Source organism: Delphinapterus leucas, chromosome 10 (genome assembly GCF_059928025.1).
Source record: "Delphinapterus leucas isolate spDelLeu-1000000601 "Yukka" chromosome 10, BTC_Dleu_Yukka2, whole genome shotgun sequence".
Classification (NCBI taxonomy): domain Eukaryota; kingdom Metazoa; phylum Chordata; class Mammalia; order Artiodactyla; family Monodontidae; genus Delphinapterus; species Delphinapterus leucas.
The window spans coordinates 38,287,916-38,303,571 of NC_143138.1; the positions used below are offsets into that span (position 1 = coordinate 38,287,916).

Here is a 15,656-nt window from a genome sequence, read left to right on the forward strand (position 1 = left end):
TTCCAGAAAGGATAGTGATAGTCTCTAATTGTCACTTTTCCTAGAAATTCACTGAAAAATGCATTTTCACTATACATAGGAGAATCCTAACATTACCAACACCGTTTTTTGAACAGGCAGGTCTTGCTCTCAACAGAAAAGTTCCCGTGCAGATGGTCTTGGATTAGAATTCATTCATGGAACCTGAGTTTTTGTTCTAGTATCACCAGAGAGCCATTTTCTTTAAGTAATTTATTTGATTTTTCTAAACCTGATCCATCATCTGTAAAATGAAAATAATGTTCACTCCACCTACCTCACAGGATTGGTTTGACTATCAACTGAAATAAAGTATGTGAGAGCACTTAAAAATGTATTAATACCACATCATGTAAGCAGGCTTAAAACTAAATATATGAAATCTGGATGTATATAGAAGAGAATCAGGGGAAAGTATTTTCAAAAGGATTACCAGAAGATTCTTTTTTTTTAATTGATGTTTGCTGTTTTTATTATATAGCTGTACTTTTTTTTTAAGAAGATCCTTTTAAATAGGGAGTTCTCCTGAAATATTAAAATGTTTTTTTTATTTAATGAAAAATTTCAAATATACCAAAGCAGAGTTAATACAATATGTATACATCACCTAGATTTGGCTAGCTAACATTTTCCTACATTGGAAAGAAATAAAATGTTATAGATACAACTTAATGTCTCACTCCCGCCCTTCATGTATTTTAAGTTTGTATACAATAATTCATTGTTAGCTAGAGTACACTCAATTTTTTCCCCATTTGCTTCTAGAGAAAAGGAAACCAAAATCTAGACCAAAATCCTGTTTAGGGATCATATCCTAGAGCTTCTGATAAATTTTCAACTTACAAAGAGCTAAGTTTCCACACAATCCATGGGCAAGCTTGTAGCAAGAAACGCTTTAATCACCAAGACAGGCTTTCAACACTCGAAGTGCTATTCTTAAAAATGAAAGTAGGCACCTAACTTATTCAGCTCTTTAGAGCACTTGATTTTCCCCCAGCTATGATGCAATTAAACTGGGCTGATTCCTGAAGGATGCCTCAGATTCCACCCTGCTTAAATGGGTGAGTAGGAAAAGAGACTCATTGCATAAATTCTCCGTAATGGGGCACTCTAGGGTGGCAGTCACACTCTGCTTTTTTGTCCGTTGATATATATAAAATAACAGCGAACGCTGGCCGGAAAGACAGGTTTAAATCCCACCCAGTCCCCTACCTCCTGGCAGTGTGAACCTGAGCAAGTTATGCCTAAGCTTTTGAAGCCTCAGTTTTCTCATCTGTAACAGGAGGATTAATCTAAGCAGGGATCAGCAAACTTTCTGTGAAGGGCTAAAAAGTAAATATTTTGAGCTTTGTGGGTCACAGTCTCTGCCACTATAGCAGGAAAGCAGCCATACAGACAGTATGTAAACAAATGGGCATGATGGCTGTGTTTCAAAATTTTATTTACAAAAACAGGCAGTGGTTCAGATTTGACCACAGTCTGCCACCCTTGATCTAAAAACAGTAAAGTTTCTAGCACAGTGAGTGCTCAATAAATGGTAATTGCTATTATTATTGTTGCTATTGTTTTCATTAAAAGTTAAAAAGAACCTGGCAATTTACCAAGAGCCTTCACATCCATTAACTCAACAGTCTTCTAGCCTTGTGAGGTAAGAATTATTAACAACCTTGTTTTCTAGATTAAGAAAGCAGGGCTCAGAAAGATTAAGGATCTCATCCATGGTTACAGCTGATAAGCAGCAGAGCTAGAATGTGAATCTGTCTTCTGACTCCAAGCCTGAGACTATTTTTCTTATACCATTACCAAGTTAGATGTATTAAACTGATTAAATAAGTGGAGGTTTTTTGTGATAGATTTATATAACTGTGGTATATAAGCGAAGCTAATTAACTGGATATTTTATTTATTAAGAACATTTATGCCTTCTGGGCAGAATAGGCGCTGCGGTGTCAGAAAGCCCTCCACATTAAGTCAAGATCTAATCATCGTACCATCATTCCTGGGACCTAGAGGATAAGTAAGATTTTGAAGACCAGAAGAAGCCGGGCTATTTGCTTCTTTTTCTTGGGCTGCAGCTGAGGCTTCATCCATCAGGCAGCTGGCCTCCTGCCACAGTAACCTGTCGCTCTCAGTGCCACGGTGAACATTCATCCTTGGACTGTGTATCCTGAACTGTCTGCTTGATCAGGGAGAAATCCTGGAAGACAGGAATATGCATGATTTAGAACTCTCTCCTAACTAGAGGACTGACAGACAGCTCTCATTTTTTTTTTTTTTTTTTTGCAGTACGCGGGCCCCTCACTGTTGTGGGCTCTCCCGTTGTGGAGCACAGGCTCCGGACGCACAGCCTCAGTGGCCATGGCTCACGGGCCCAGCTGCTCCGCGGCATGTGGGATCTTCCCAGACCGGGGCACGAACCCGTGTCCCCTGCATCGGCAGGCGGACTCTCAACCACTGCGCCACCAGGGAAGCCCACCACTGTTAACTCTTAATTCCAAACATTTGCTGATAACAAACATGTTATTTCTGTAAACCAAACCTGTAGTTTTAGAACTAAAAACTGTACAGTTTTCTAATGGACCTTAGAATGGACTTTTATCAGCTAGGTTTCTTTTTTTAAAATCTCTCAAAATTATAGAGAAGTTTCTGGTAGTCTCTTCAGATTATCAACAAATTAGTCAACATATACAGTCAGCATATATTTTCCAAACACCTACTGCGTGGAAGGCACATGGCACTTTGTGCCAACACTGCGGGACACAAAGGATTGAGCAACATTTTCAAGGGTTAGCCCTAAGCTCCGACTGGTTAGGTGGGGATATATGAAAAAGATAAGCAAATTTATGTAATAAATACAGAATAAGTGATTCAAACCAGTGGTTCCAGATTCTCGGGCCTATCTTTACAGTGGGGTCTGGGAATTTATAATTTTTTAAAAAGTCAGCTTCTCAGGTAGCTCTCATGTGGCATTCAGGTTTTAAGATAAACATAAAAGTTAAGAGAAAATCACCTCTAGATTGTATGGTTGGGAAAAGGAAGTCTTCATCTGAGACAAAATCTGAGCTGGGCTCTGAAGTAAAGATAAGATTTTCTCCTCAACTTTTTATTTTGAAACTTTTCAAATCTACAGGAAAATGGAAAAAATCATTACAATCTTATATATCCACCAGACTTACCAATGATTATCTGCCTCATTTGTGTGTGAGCCTGTGCTCTCCCACCACACACATTTTTCTGAATCACTTTAAAGTTACAGACATCACAACACTGCACCCAGTTACTTTAGCAAGCATATTCTGAGAACATTCTCTTAAAAAACACAATAGTACTGTTTTCACATCTAAGAAAATGAACAATTCCATAATACTAATATATAACCCATAATCAAATTTACACAACTGGCCTCATATTTTCTTTCAGAACCTTTTTTTTTGGATCCATAATTCAATCAAGGCTCATTCCTTACATTTGGTTTTTCTGAGTCTTTTAATCTTGCATATTCCATACCACCACCACCCCCCGCAATTTGGGGGGGATTGTTTTGTTTTACATGAAATTGACTTTTTAAAAAAGCCTAGGTCCGAAAAGGGAACCCTCCTACACTGTTGGTAGGAATGTAAATTAGTGCAGCTACTATGGAAAGCAGTATGGAGGTTCCATGCTAAAAATAGAGCTACCATATGTTCCACTCCTGGGCATATATTCAGAAAAGACAAAAACTCTAATTCAAAAAGATACATGCACCCAAATGTTTACAGCAGCACTATTTACAATAGCCAAGACATGGAAACTACCCAAGGGCCCATCAACAGATGACTGGTAGATATCTACACACACACAATGTAATATAATTCAGCCATAAAAAAGAATGAAATATTGCCATTTGCAGCAACATGGTTAGACCTAGAGAATATCATACTAAGTAAGCCAAAGACAAATATTATAATACCACTTATATGTGGAATTTGAAAAATAATACAAATGAACCTATATACAAAACAGAGAAACTCACAGACATGGAAAACAAACTTAAGGCTATCAAAGGGGAAAGGGGGGAGGATAAATTAGGAGTATGGGATTAACAGATACAAACTACTATACATAAAATAGATAAGCAACAAGGATTCACTATATAACACAGAACTATATTCAGTATCTTATAATAACTGTAATGGAAAATAATCTGAAAAAACATAATTGAATCACTTTGCTGTACACCTGAAACTAACACAATATTGTAAACAGACTATACTTCAATAAAAAAATAAAATAAAAATAAAAGTTTTTTAAAATTTAAAGTCTAGGTCAGTTATAACATCCATCTGATTGTTTCCACGTGATTAGATACAAATTTAATTTTCTTAAACAAGAATAGGTACATGTATAGGTGACAGGTGAGTCTTCCAAATGCCATCACATCAGAGGCACATAATGCCAGGCTATCCCACTACAGGGGATAAGTTTGATCATGTGGTTAAAGTGGTGACTATAGGTCTATCCACTGTAAAGAGAGATCTAATACCCTATCTCCCAATAACTTTTCACCCAGTGGTTTTAGCATCTATTGATGATTCTTGCCTGAATCAATTATTACATTTGGGACTACAAAATGATGACTTTCTAGTTTTATTATTCCTCCTACATTTATTGTCTAGCATTCTTCTGTTAAGTAGAACTACTTCTTCACTCTCCCTTTATCTTCCTTTTAAGTATTATTATGAACTCAAAGATCTGTTTTAATCTAATGTATTATAACAATCCATTACCATCATTTTTTTTCAAATTGTCCAATTTTTGGTTCAAATTGTCCCAGGTGGGACTTCCCTGGTGGCACAGTGGTTAAGACTCTTTGCTCCCAATGCAGGGGGCCTGGGTTCGATCCCTGGTCAGAGAACTAGATCCCACATGCATGCCGCAACTAACTCACATGACACAACTAAGGAGCCTGTGAGCCAAAACTAAGGAGCCCACATGCCACAACTAAGGAGCCCGCCTGCCACAACCAAATAGACCCAGCACAAGCAAATAAAATAAATAAATAAATAAATAAATAGACCCAGTTATGGCTAATATGGTTCCCTTCAAGACTTCATCTGTGTCTTTTTTTTTTTTTTTTTTTTTTGCAGTACGCGGGCCTCTCACTGTTGTGGCCTCTCCCGTTGAGGAGCACAGGCTCCGGATGCACAGGCTCAGCGGCCATGGCTCACGGGCCCAGCCGCTCCACAGCATGTGGGATCTTCCTGGACCGGGGCACGAACCCGTGTCCCCTGCATCGGCAGGCGGACTCTCAACCACTGCGCCACCAGGGAAGCCCCATCTGTGTCATTTAACCCCAATTCTACTGGCTGATGAGGCTACTTCCTGTACAAGATTTTTCTTTTTTTAATGAAAGTTCATAGCAGCTTTATTTATTTATTTGCGTGAGAGGAATTTTATTTTATTTTATTCTATTCTATTTTATTTTGTACAAGATTTGTCTAAGCTCACCTTTTACCATCTCTGACCCAGACCTAGAATCAGCTATTCCTCCCTGGAGCCTTTGTTCCTTTTAGTGGACAAAAGCATTTATAAATCAGGATCTGAGCACTAGGTGTCTTCATAGCTATTGAGATGTCATCGTCTCCTGAAATGGTCTAGAAGCAAAGTTGGGGATTAAAAAAAAAAAAAAAAGTTTATATTGATATTTTCAACTCAAATTCAACATTATGGTTTTTTTTACTTACTTTATATTAGTACTATATCTTTTCTCTCACAATGAAAATCTTGGTTAATAAACTAGTTTTTAAATTATAACATTAATATTACTAACAATAAACCTACTGAGTTTAAGTCTTTTGGGGGTCAATTCTTTTTGTCCTTAAAGTATACCCCACTAGGGATGTACAGTCAGTGTGCTACGTTCAAGTTATTTTATTTTTATTTTTTCTCTGTATGTCCTGTAATTTAGGTTCATTTTTTAACAATTATAGCTTATTTTTCATTATTTTTAAATTTAATTTTTGAATATGTAAAACATTTACATTCTTCAAAAGTTAAAGTGTTACAAAAAAGGAACGCTCAGAGAAGTGTCTCTCCCTTCCCCTTTCCCTCCAATATTTTCCTATCTATTCCCTACAGATAACTAGTTTTATTAATTTGTTTATCTTTCATGTTTCTATTTATAGAAATAAGCATAATTTGTGTATATACATATAAATTCTTAATTCTTCTTTTTCTTATACAAAAGATGGAATACCATATCCAGTTCTGTACTTTGCTATTTGTACTTAACAATATATCTCAAATTCACTCCATAGGAGTGATCAGAAGTCTTCCTCATTCTTTTTTTTTTTTTATTTTTTTTTTATTTTTTTTCTTCCTCATTCTTTTTAATGGCTGTTTAATACTCCACTCTTAGATGTTAACAGGTAGAACTTTGATAGAGAAAAAAGGAAAGAGCATTTTAGACAGGGTGAATGGTGTATAATGAGCAGGACAGTAAGCGTGAACAGGCTTTATACTATATGAAGGAGTGCAGGCTGTGGGGAGAGCAACCAGGTTAGAGTGAAGGGTGGGAGAAATCAGAATCACCATACCATACGACTTCAGGGAACCCCATACACACCATCATTTAAGGAGCTGTACAATGCACAACTTAGATGGCTGTATACAACAGCCCTATAAGATAAGGTTGAGAACCAAGCTGGAGCTAGCTTACGGAGGCCTTGAGTTATAAAGTAAAATAGAGTTAGGACTTTGTCTTGTAGCCAAAGTTTTTACACAGAGAAGTGTCACGTTCAACATGTTGCTTTAAGATAAATACAACCACAGATGGACTAGAAGAGTAAGAGGTTATTGGAATTGTCTAGGCATGAAAGGATCTCTGTGGGTTGACAGCAAGAAGGGTAGTACCTAAGACACGGTCCTGCCTACTTTCAAAGAGCTTACAATCCTATTGTTGAGAATGTGAAACACAAGAGTTACAAAATACAGAAAAGTGATATTTCAGGATCAGAAGAGACCTTAGTGATTATTTTGTCCAGTGGTTCTCAAGTCTAGCTGATACTCAGAATCACCTAGCAGAACTTGTTAAAAACATTCTGTGGCCCTATTCCCCAGAGATTCTGATTTAGTAGGTCTAGGGTGGATCTGAGAATGTGAATTTTTTTTTTTCATGTGGGATCTTAGTTCCCTGACCAGGGATCGAACCCGTGCCCCTGCAGTGGAAGCGCAGAGTCTTAACCACTGGACTGCCGGGGAAGTCCCAAGAATGTGAATTTTTAACAAACTCCTCAGCTGATCCTGTGGACTAGCTATGTTTGGGAACAACTCATCTGGTATACCCTTTCATCTCATGAATGAGAGACTGAATCACAACAATATTCTTTTTAAAGAATATTCTAGGAGATTACAAACTTAGAGTAGGGAGGCCTTTTTAATCAAGAGCAAAAAACCCAAAATCTAAAAAAGAAAAGACAAATCTAACTACAAACATTTTTTTAAACTTTTGTATGGCAAGGAATCCTATAAAGGAAAAAAAATACTTGAAAAACTGTATTTGCAACAGACTTTTACAAAGAGTTATTATCACAATATTCAAGGGCTTATGAAAATGCATGAAACTAACCCAACAGAAAAATGCGCAAAGGATGGGGAGAAAAGGGAAATACCCAAGAACTTGGTGAAACTACATTAATAGGCTAGGAAATAGAATTTAAGGCAAAAAAACTACACAAGTTGGGCAAGGCATAACATTTGAAGATATCTGTTGCCAGAACCATTCCTCTTCCTCATTTCTACCTTGGAAGAAAGCCGTAACAAGAGAAGAGATAAAGGAGAGAAGAGGGCATTCCAATTCCATAGAAAGGCAGGAACGCCTCTGATTCCACATCCCTTCTCCTTCATTTTCCTCTATGAATTGCTGAGGCCAGGCTAGCAAGCTGGCAGATAAAAGCACAAGGACAGGGCTTCCCTGGTGGCACAGTGGTTGAGAGTCCGCCTGCCGATGCGGGGGACACGGGTTTGTACCCCAGTCCGGGAGGATCCCGCATGATGTGGAGCGGCTAGGCCCGTGAGCCATGGCCACTGAGCCTGTGCGTCCGGAGCCTGTGCTCTGCAACTGGAGAGGCCACAGCAGTGAGAGGCCCTCGTACTGCAAAAAAAAAAAAAAAAAAGGCACAAGGACAATAGTGACAAGATTATAACCACTTGGATATATTTTCCTCTTCTCTACTTGACATCCCTAACTTACCGCCCTTAGTACCTTTTTGTCAATATAACTTATGCCCAAGAACAGCTTTTGTGCCAGAAGAGACTATATTACAGTTACTTGGATTTAAATTAAGACTTAAGACCTTACATTCCATTTATAACTGCCTAAAGGCCTTTAAACAGTTTCCTTTACAACTTTATCAAATTACCTATTAAAAAAAGACTTAAATAACAATAACATTTTTACTCACTACTCAGTTTAAAAGATAAAATAAGACAAATATAGTTTAATCCCCTAAAACCACGATCCTAAGTTTGATATTGCCAAACATTTTAAACTATACTTATCATCTTAATATGTTCTTTTCTTGTTTTAGCACTTTAATTGCCTCCCAAGCAAATCTTTAAGTACTCAAAAAAACCTTTAGTAAATCCTAAAAAAGTAAACTTTTGAATCTAGTATATCTCAAGAAGTTCTTAAATATTGCAACACCCTTTCAAAATGCAAAGTTTTCTTATATCCTTAAACTAATAATCAAATCTAAACCCAGTTACTCAAGAACACATTTTACACTGGAACCAAATCAATCAGTTGAGATTCTTCAATATGCCGAATCACCACAAACATTCCATCTTAAGTCCAGATGGACTTAAACTTCACTGATTTAACATATATCATGTGCTACATATTATTCTAAGTACTTTATATTATTTAACTTAATACTCAAAGAAAAAACTTTTATGAAGTAGGTACTATTATTACCCCTATTTACAGATGAGGAAACTGAGGAAGAAAGAGGTTAAGTTCCCACAGTCACATAGCTAATAAATAGTAGAGCCAGGCTTCAAAATCCAGGCTTCTGGCTCCAGAGTCAAATGCATGTTACCCTTAAGCTGTGTTACCTCTCCTTATAGGTCTGATTTACTTCATGAATTCTACGTAAGTTTCACAGGTTTGGAGATATGATTTCAAGCCCAAGATCTGGAGCCAGGACATATGACCTTTCTGTGCCAGTAACAGGCACACCTAGCACCTTTTCTGTTTAAATAGTTGCTTTGAGATGACCTCTAAATCAATTAACTCCAGATAGGGGTTGATTTTACAATCTGAGTTCCCCAAGTTCAAATTAAAACCTTACCTAATTCTGCTGTAACTTTCAACTTTGTTACCTAAAAACAGGGTAGATCAAATTCTGTAATTTCCACACAGGTGCTTCTATCTTTTGATGGATTCAACTAGTTATGGTCATTCTAATGACACCTTTAAGCTAGGAACAATCCAAGGTACATAACAGACCAGGCAAAGCTCATGACTCCTAAGAAAAAGCCAGTCAACATATGAGGTCCCTAATGTCCAGGGCACTCTTCTGCTTGCTATTATCTAAAACTCTCTATAGGAAAAGATACACAAGCTGTTAAAGATTACTTAATGGCAAACTTCCAGGAAATATCCAAGAGATATAATATTAGCAATAATGTCTTTAAACAGTACAAGGGAGTGCAATTAAAAATTTTTTAATGTATTACTCAATACAGTAGGCCATTTTATAAGAAAGAGCTAAGTTTTTGTACAGTAAGAAAAGATCGGAAGGTCTTAGGGGACAGATCCATGGATCAGTACTGTAGCAATAGAACAAACATTGAAAATTCTGGAGACAATCCAAAATCACTGTCAGAAGATGGTTCAAGGACCAGTATCAATTAGCATCAAAAGTTTTCACTGACTCTTAGCAAAAATGAGGACAGTGGAGATGATGTAACACATGGGGGCGGGCACACACACACACAATTACCCCAGTTCTAAGACACGTGACATTGCCTAAGACATCAATATAATAACAGCGTTTCAGGAAAGCACTATTAAATACATACATGATTTTAAGATACAGCCTGATTTCAAAAATATTAAAATGTGAATTGAAAATTATGGTATATATTAGTGTAATGCTTTCTTGGTACCTAAATTAAATCTTTACTTCTTTTCTGTTATTAATGTCTTTTCTTTTACAACATAATGGTGACAGAAAATGATAGTCAGATTTTTTTTTTAATGTCCTAAAAGGCTGGCAACCTGATGATGGGCTCCCAATTTCCCCCCACAATTTTACCAATCATAAATCTCAAAAAAAATCTGGGTCCCAAATCACCTTCCATCTAGGACTACAAAAACACTTCTATTAGTTCAGTCCATCCTACCTAAAAAATCCCAAAATAAGGAATCTCTTGCTTAGCTCACCCTATTGGTGGCCAGCAATCCTCAAGGGAAAAAAATTTTTTTTCCTTGTGCCAAGTTGAAGTCTGCCTTCCTCCCCACACCCACCGTGACTTCCACGCATTGGCAAGTCCTATGCCCTGGAATAATGCAATTATCAGAATGGGATGGGTAAAACAGAAAACAAAAACCAAAAAAAACCCCATTTGTTTGAAGACATTAGACAACTAGTAAGACAGCCAAGACTGCAGAGAAGCTGTGATGGTCAGTTTTATACGGCAACCCTTGAGGCTACAGTCCTAGTCATTCAATCAAACACTAATCTACATGTTACTGTGAAGGTATTTGGTAGATGTGATTAAAGTCTTTAATCATTTTAGTTTAAGTAAGGAAGATTATCCTAGATAATGTGGGTGGGCCTGATCCAACAATTGAAAGGCTTTAAGGGCAGAAATGAGGTTTCTCTGAGGAAGAAGAAATTTGACTGGAATGCAGCTTCAACTCCTGCCCAAGAGTCCCAGCCTGCGTTCCTGATGGCCTAGTCCAGTCTCCACAATGTATACACCAACTCCCTTCAATAAGCAGCTTAATATATACGTGTGTATATTTATATACAAATAGATAGATGACATAGATTATTTTGATGATATATAAATACTACACAGAACCATATTCCATAATTAAAACCGTCCTTCAAAGAAAACTTCAGGACCAAGTGGCCTGACTAGCAAATTCTTCCACGCCTTTAAGGAAGAAATTACATCAATCTTATACAAATGCTTCCAGAGAACAGAAAAAGAGAACCTATATCCCAATTCATTTTCTGAGGCCAGCATAATGCTGACCCAAAACCTGACAAGAACATTACCAAAAAGCATTACAGATGACTTTTTCTCATAAGCACAAAATCCTATACAAATCATTAAAAAATCAAACCCAGATACATCAAAAAGGATAATACATATGGCAAAAGTTGACTTAACATTCTAAAATCAATATAATTCATATGCTGAAAGGCTAACAAAGTTTTAGAATAATAACTAAAATAGCATGAAACAGTACTGATAAACTAGACTTAAAAAGGGCAGGTTGAAACAATAAATATAGTCACAGAAAAAAAGATTAAAAATATAAACAACTATTCTCCCTTAATTGTAGGCTTATCATATGTGATTTTTAAAAATTGTTTTATTGAGTATGCCAAAGTCTCTAAAATGAATGTGTTATTACTTTTAAAATGAGAAAGGAAAATGTATCTGTAAAAACAGGGAACTCTTCAAGAAAATGTTGGAGTATTTTTTTTTTTTGGAGTATTTTTAAAGCTTAGAACAGTTTAAAAGAAATTTTTTAAAGTTTCAGAAGAAAATGATATATTACTAAAGAGATTTGGACATTTTTCCATCTAGATTAAAGAAGAAATATTAGGAATATAAGACAAATTAGGAATTCAGGTTAAAAACATGAAATAGTTTCTCAAGCAGATTATTCAATAGGATGACAGAATAATCTTGGTAGCTTTAAATCCAACACAAGGGCTTAATGTGGAGGCATGGTGTGCTTCCTTGGGTTCTCAACAGCAAGCATGGTTCTAAGGAACAGGCAGAAGGTAGGACAGGTGGGTAGCACAGGATAAAGGATGATGCTGGAATCCCAAGTGAGAGGGTGCTCAACAGTTAGGGCAATGGAACATTCAGATTACCTGACATTTAATTCCCTAAACAGATTGTTATGAGCTAAATTAAATTGTGTTTCCCTCAAAATTCATATGTTGAAGTCCATTACCCTAAATCCTCAGAATGTGACTGGAAATAGGGCCTTAAAGAGGTGATTAAGATTAAATGAAGTCATTAGGGTGGGCCCTAATCCAATACAAATGGTGTCCTTTTAAGTAGAGGAGATGAGGACACATACAGGCACAGGGAAGACTGACCATGTGAAGACACAGGGAGGAGAAGGCAGCCACCTCCAAGCCAAGGAGAGAGGCCTCAGAAGAAACCAACCCCGCCAACACCTTGAACTTGGGCTTCCAGCCTCCAGGATTGTGGGAAAATAAATTTCTGTTGTTTAAGTCACACAGTTTGTGGTACTTTGTTAGGGCAGTCCTAGCAAACTAATACACAGATACAACTGCAAAAATTAAATTTTACCCTCTCCCACAAAAAAAGAGATTTAGGGCAAACACACTGAAGGCGTCTTACATGGTTTTAAGGTATGGACTGTGATCTTCATATAGAAGTGTAGATCATTAGCTGTTTTATTCTAAGGAAGGTGAACTTTCTTTAATAATCTTCTTAACCAAATCATGTCACAGATCTTTCTACTACACCCCAGTGCTTTCCAAAATGTTAGTAAGCCCCGCCTCCATGTTATAGTAAGAACAGAGATAGTTTAATTTATATCTATACTTATCATAAAAGCCTTAATATTTCAATGCTGGAAAGGACAATCTGAATCTAAAGAAAATATCTTCTTAAATTAAAATATTTAAAAAAAAACAGTTAACAGCTAGCATCTCCTGGGAACTCACAATAGTCAGGTGCAAATCAAAGCATTTTACATGAATTAACCCAATCCTAATAACCCTCTGAGGTAGGTACTATTACAACCTCTTTTTCGGAGACATAGAAACTGATGAATATCCAAGCTAGTAAATGAAGGTACTAAGACTTAAACCCAGTTAAAACTGGCTCCAAAGCCCACATTCTTAACCACTGCCCAATGAAGTATAATGAGGGCACTATTGAGCATAAATTGTAATGGCTTTGGAATCAGTTTAAAATTGAATGCTGGCTCTGCCACTTACACGGTGTATGACTTGGGCAAACTTAAGCTCTTTGTGTCTTAGATTCCTTGGCTATAAAATGGAGATAATTAAATGAGGCAATGGATGTAAAAACATTTAGCACAGTGTCTGGAACATAACAATGTCTACTAATTACTAAGTCCTTACTATTTCTAATTCTACTTTCATGAATATACAAGAACAATCCAACAATGTCTACTTTGGAATGGACTTCCCTGGTGGCGCAGTGGTTAAGAATCCGCCTGCCAATGCAGGGGACACGGGTTTGAACCCTGGCCCGGGAAGATCCCAATGCCATGGAGCAACTAAGCCCGTGCGCCACAACTACTGAGCCTGCGCTCTAGAGCCCATGAGCCACAACTACTGAGCCCCCTACAGCCACACCTACTGAGCCCACGCGCCTAGAGCCCGTGCTCCACAACAAGAGAAGCCACCACAATGAGAAGCCCGCACCCCTGAACAAAGAATAGCCCCCACTCACCACAACTAGAGAAAGCCCGCGCATAGCAACGAAGACCCAACACAGCCAAAAACATAAATAAAATAAAAATTTTAAATTAAAAAAAAAAAGAATCCACCTGCCAATGCAGGCGACACGGGTTCGAGCCCTGGTCTGGGAAGATCCCACATGCTGCAGAGCAACTAAGCCCATGTACCACAACTACTGAGCCTGCGGTCTAGAGCTGCGTGCCACAACTACTGAAGCCCACACGCCTAGAGCCTGTGCTCCGCAACAAAGAGAAGGCCACGTACCACAATGAAGAGTAGCCCCTGCTCACAACTAGAGAAAGCCCGGGCGCAACAACAAAGACCCAAATGCCACTAAAAATAAATAAATAAATAAATGTATTTAAAGAAACAAAAAACAGTGTCTACTTTGGGGACTCTAAGCAAAAACAGCAAAGGGTTCTCTTCTTTCATCCATACTTCTTTCCTTCCTATGATTCCAGAAATGCATATACTATTCCAATAATCTCATTTCTCATAAGAAGTATATTGAATCAGATTAGCAGTTAGATCAGCCTTATATTCTGTCTCCCACAGAGATACCTAATAACTTGGGTAAGGACAACAGTACAGTTATGCGACAACTTCAAAAGATTCTGGACATTGCTCAAACATCTAACATTTAATAAAAATTCACCAATGTACTTACTTTAACCTTTACCAAATTTTAAAAAAAATACCGAGTTCATAACATTTCTTGGGATTACAAGATAACTATTTGCTCTTATTTGTTCTATTACTACTTATTCCAAGCTTCAGAGTTCCTTATTTTAGTGTTCCCAATCTTCCTGATTTATGTGGTTAGAAAATACTTTCCTTCAATCTCCATTTTTCCAAATACTGCTTCTGTACTCATGTGAAAGTCTCTCAGTTTTCTTTATCTACTTATAACTGAACTTCTCTAAGCCTTTTCCTTTTTTTTTTTTTTTTGCGGTACGCAGGCCTCTCACTGTTATGGCCTCTCCCGTTGCGGAGCACAGGCTCCAGACGCGCAGGCTCAGCGGCTATGGCTCACGGGCCCAGCCGCTCCGCGGCATGTGGGATCTTCCCGGACCAGGCCACGGACCCGTGTCTCCTGCATCGGCAGGCGGACTCTCAACCACTGCGCCACCAGGGAAGCCCGCCTTTTCCATTTTTGAAGCATTTTTTTTGAGATGATTTAGTGGAAAGAACACTGGGCTAGGAGCCAGGAGTCCTCACTCTGCCGTCTCATCTCTCAGATTCCTCATCTTAAAAGGCAAGAGGATTGCAATAGATAAATTTGTAATAGGTTCCCTTATAGCTCTAAGCCTCATATTTCCATGACTCTGGGTCTTCCAACTAGAAATCATTCAGTATGCCAACAATTTCCCTAAACTTTACTCCAGTTAGCCAAGGAGGAGTAGGCATGTTCAGATTCAGGGGCAGAGTAAGACACAATAATCGGAAAGCCCAGGGCTATAGAAGGAAAGACATGGTATTTTGTAAATCAACAGAAAAAGATTAGTAAGAAAAATGAGATGCCAAGAAGAAACCAAAGACAGAAAAAAGTCAGAAACACACAGTCTAACTCTAATCTCATCCCTACACATCTATTTGAAGAAGAACTAAAAAACAAAAAGCTTTGGGAGCAGAGGTTATCCAGCCCTCATATCTACCTCAAGGGAGCAAGGCAACTCTATGACATCTTTGCAATGTTGTTGCTAAAATGGCCTACTACAGTGCTTTGCACAAAACAGGTGTTACTGGGGTATCTGATGACTGAATTAATGTTCAGATGACCTGAATGCCCTCATAAATGCTACTGGTACTGCTACATACCAGGAAATCTGAGAGCTCAAGGCAATGGGAAATACAGGGCACTGCCTGTCCTGGTTCAAAGGGGAAGGAGACTAAATTAGTTGGGAGGGGGGAAGATTTGGCCTAATGGCATAACTTATGAGCTGA

General features: G+C 37.8%; 1 protein-coding gene across 3 annotated transcripts in view; it reads right to left on the minus strand.

The window, feature by feature from the left end:
* Positions 1-15,656, minus strand: part of KCTD20 (potassium channel tetramerization domain containing 20) — a 29,525-nt gene that overhangs the window by 11,510 nt on the left and 2,359 nt on the right. Inside the window, exons 1-3 of one of the 3 annotated variants that reach the window (XM_089918816.1) lie at positions 5,506-6,323; positions 3,029-3,142; positions 2,010-2,215 (exon numbers count right to left, since the gene is read on the minus strand). In XM_089918816.1, coding sequence (XP_089774942.1) covers positions 2,010-2,169 — 160 coding nt within the window. In that variant the 5' untranslated portion in view covers positions 2,170-2,215; positions 3,029-3,142; positions 5,506-6,323. Of the gene's footprint in view, positions 1-2,009; positions 2,216-3,028; positions 3,143-5,505; positions 6,324-15,656 lie in introns of those variants that run through there. The other 2 variants (XM_022581752.2, XM_022581754.2) reach the window with 2 other exon arrangements.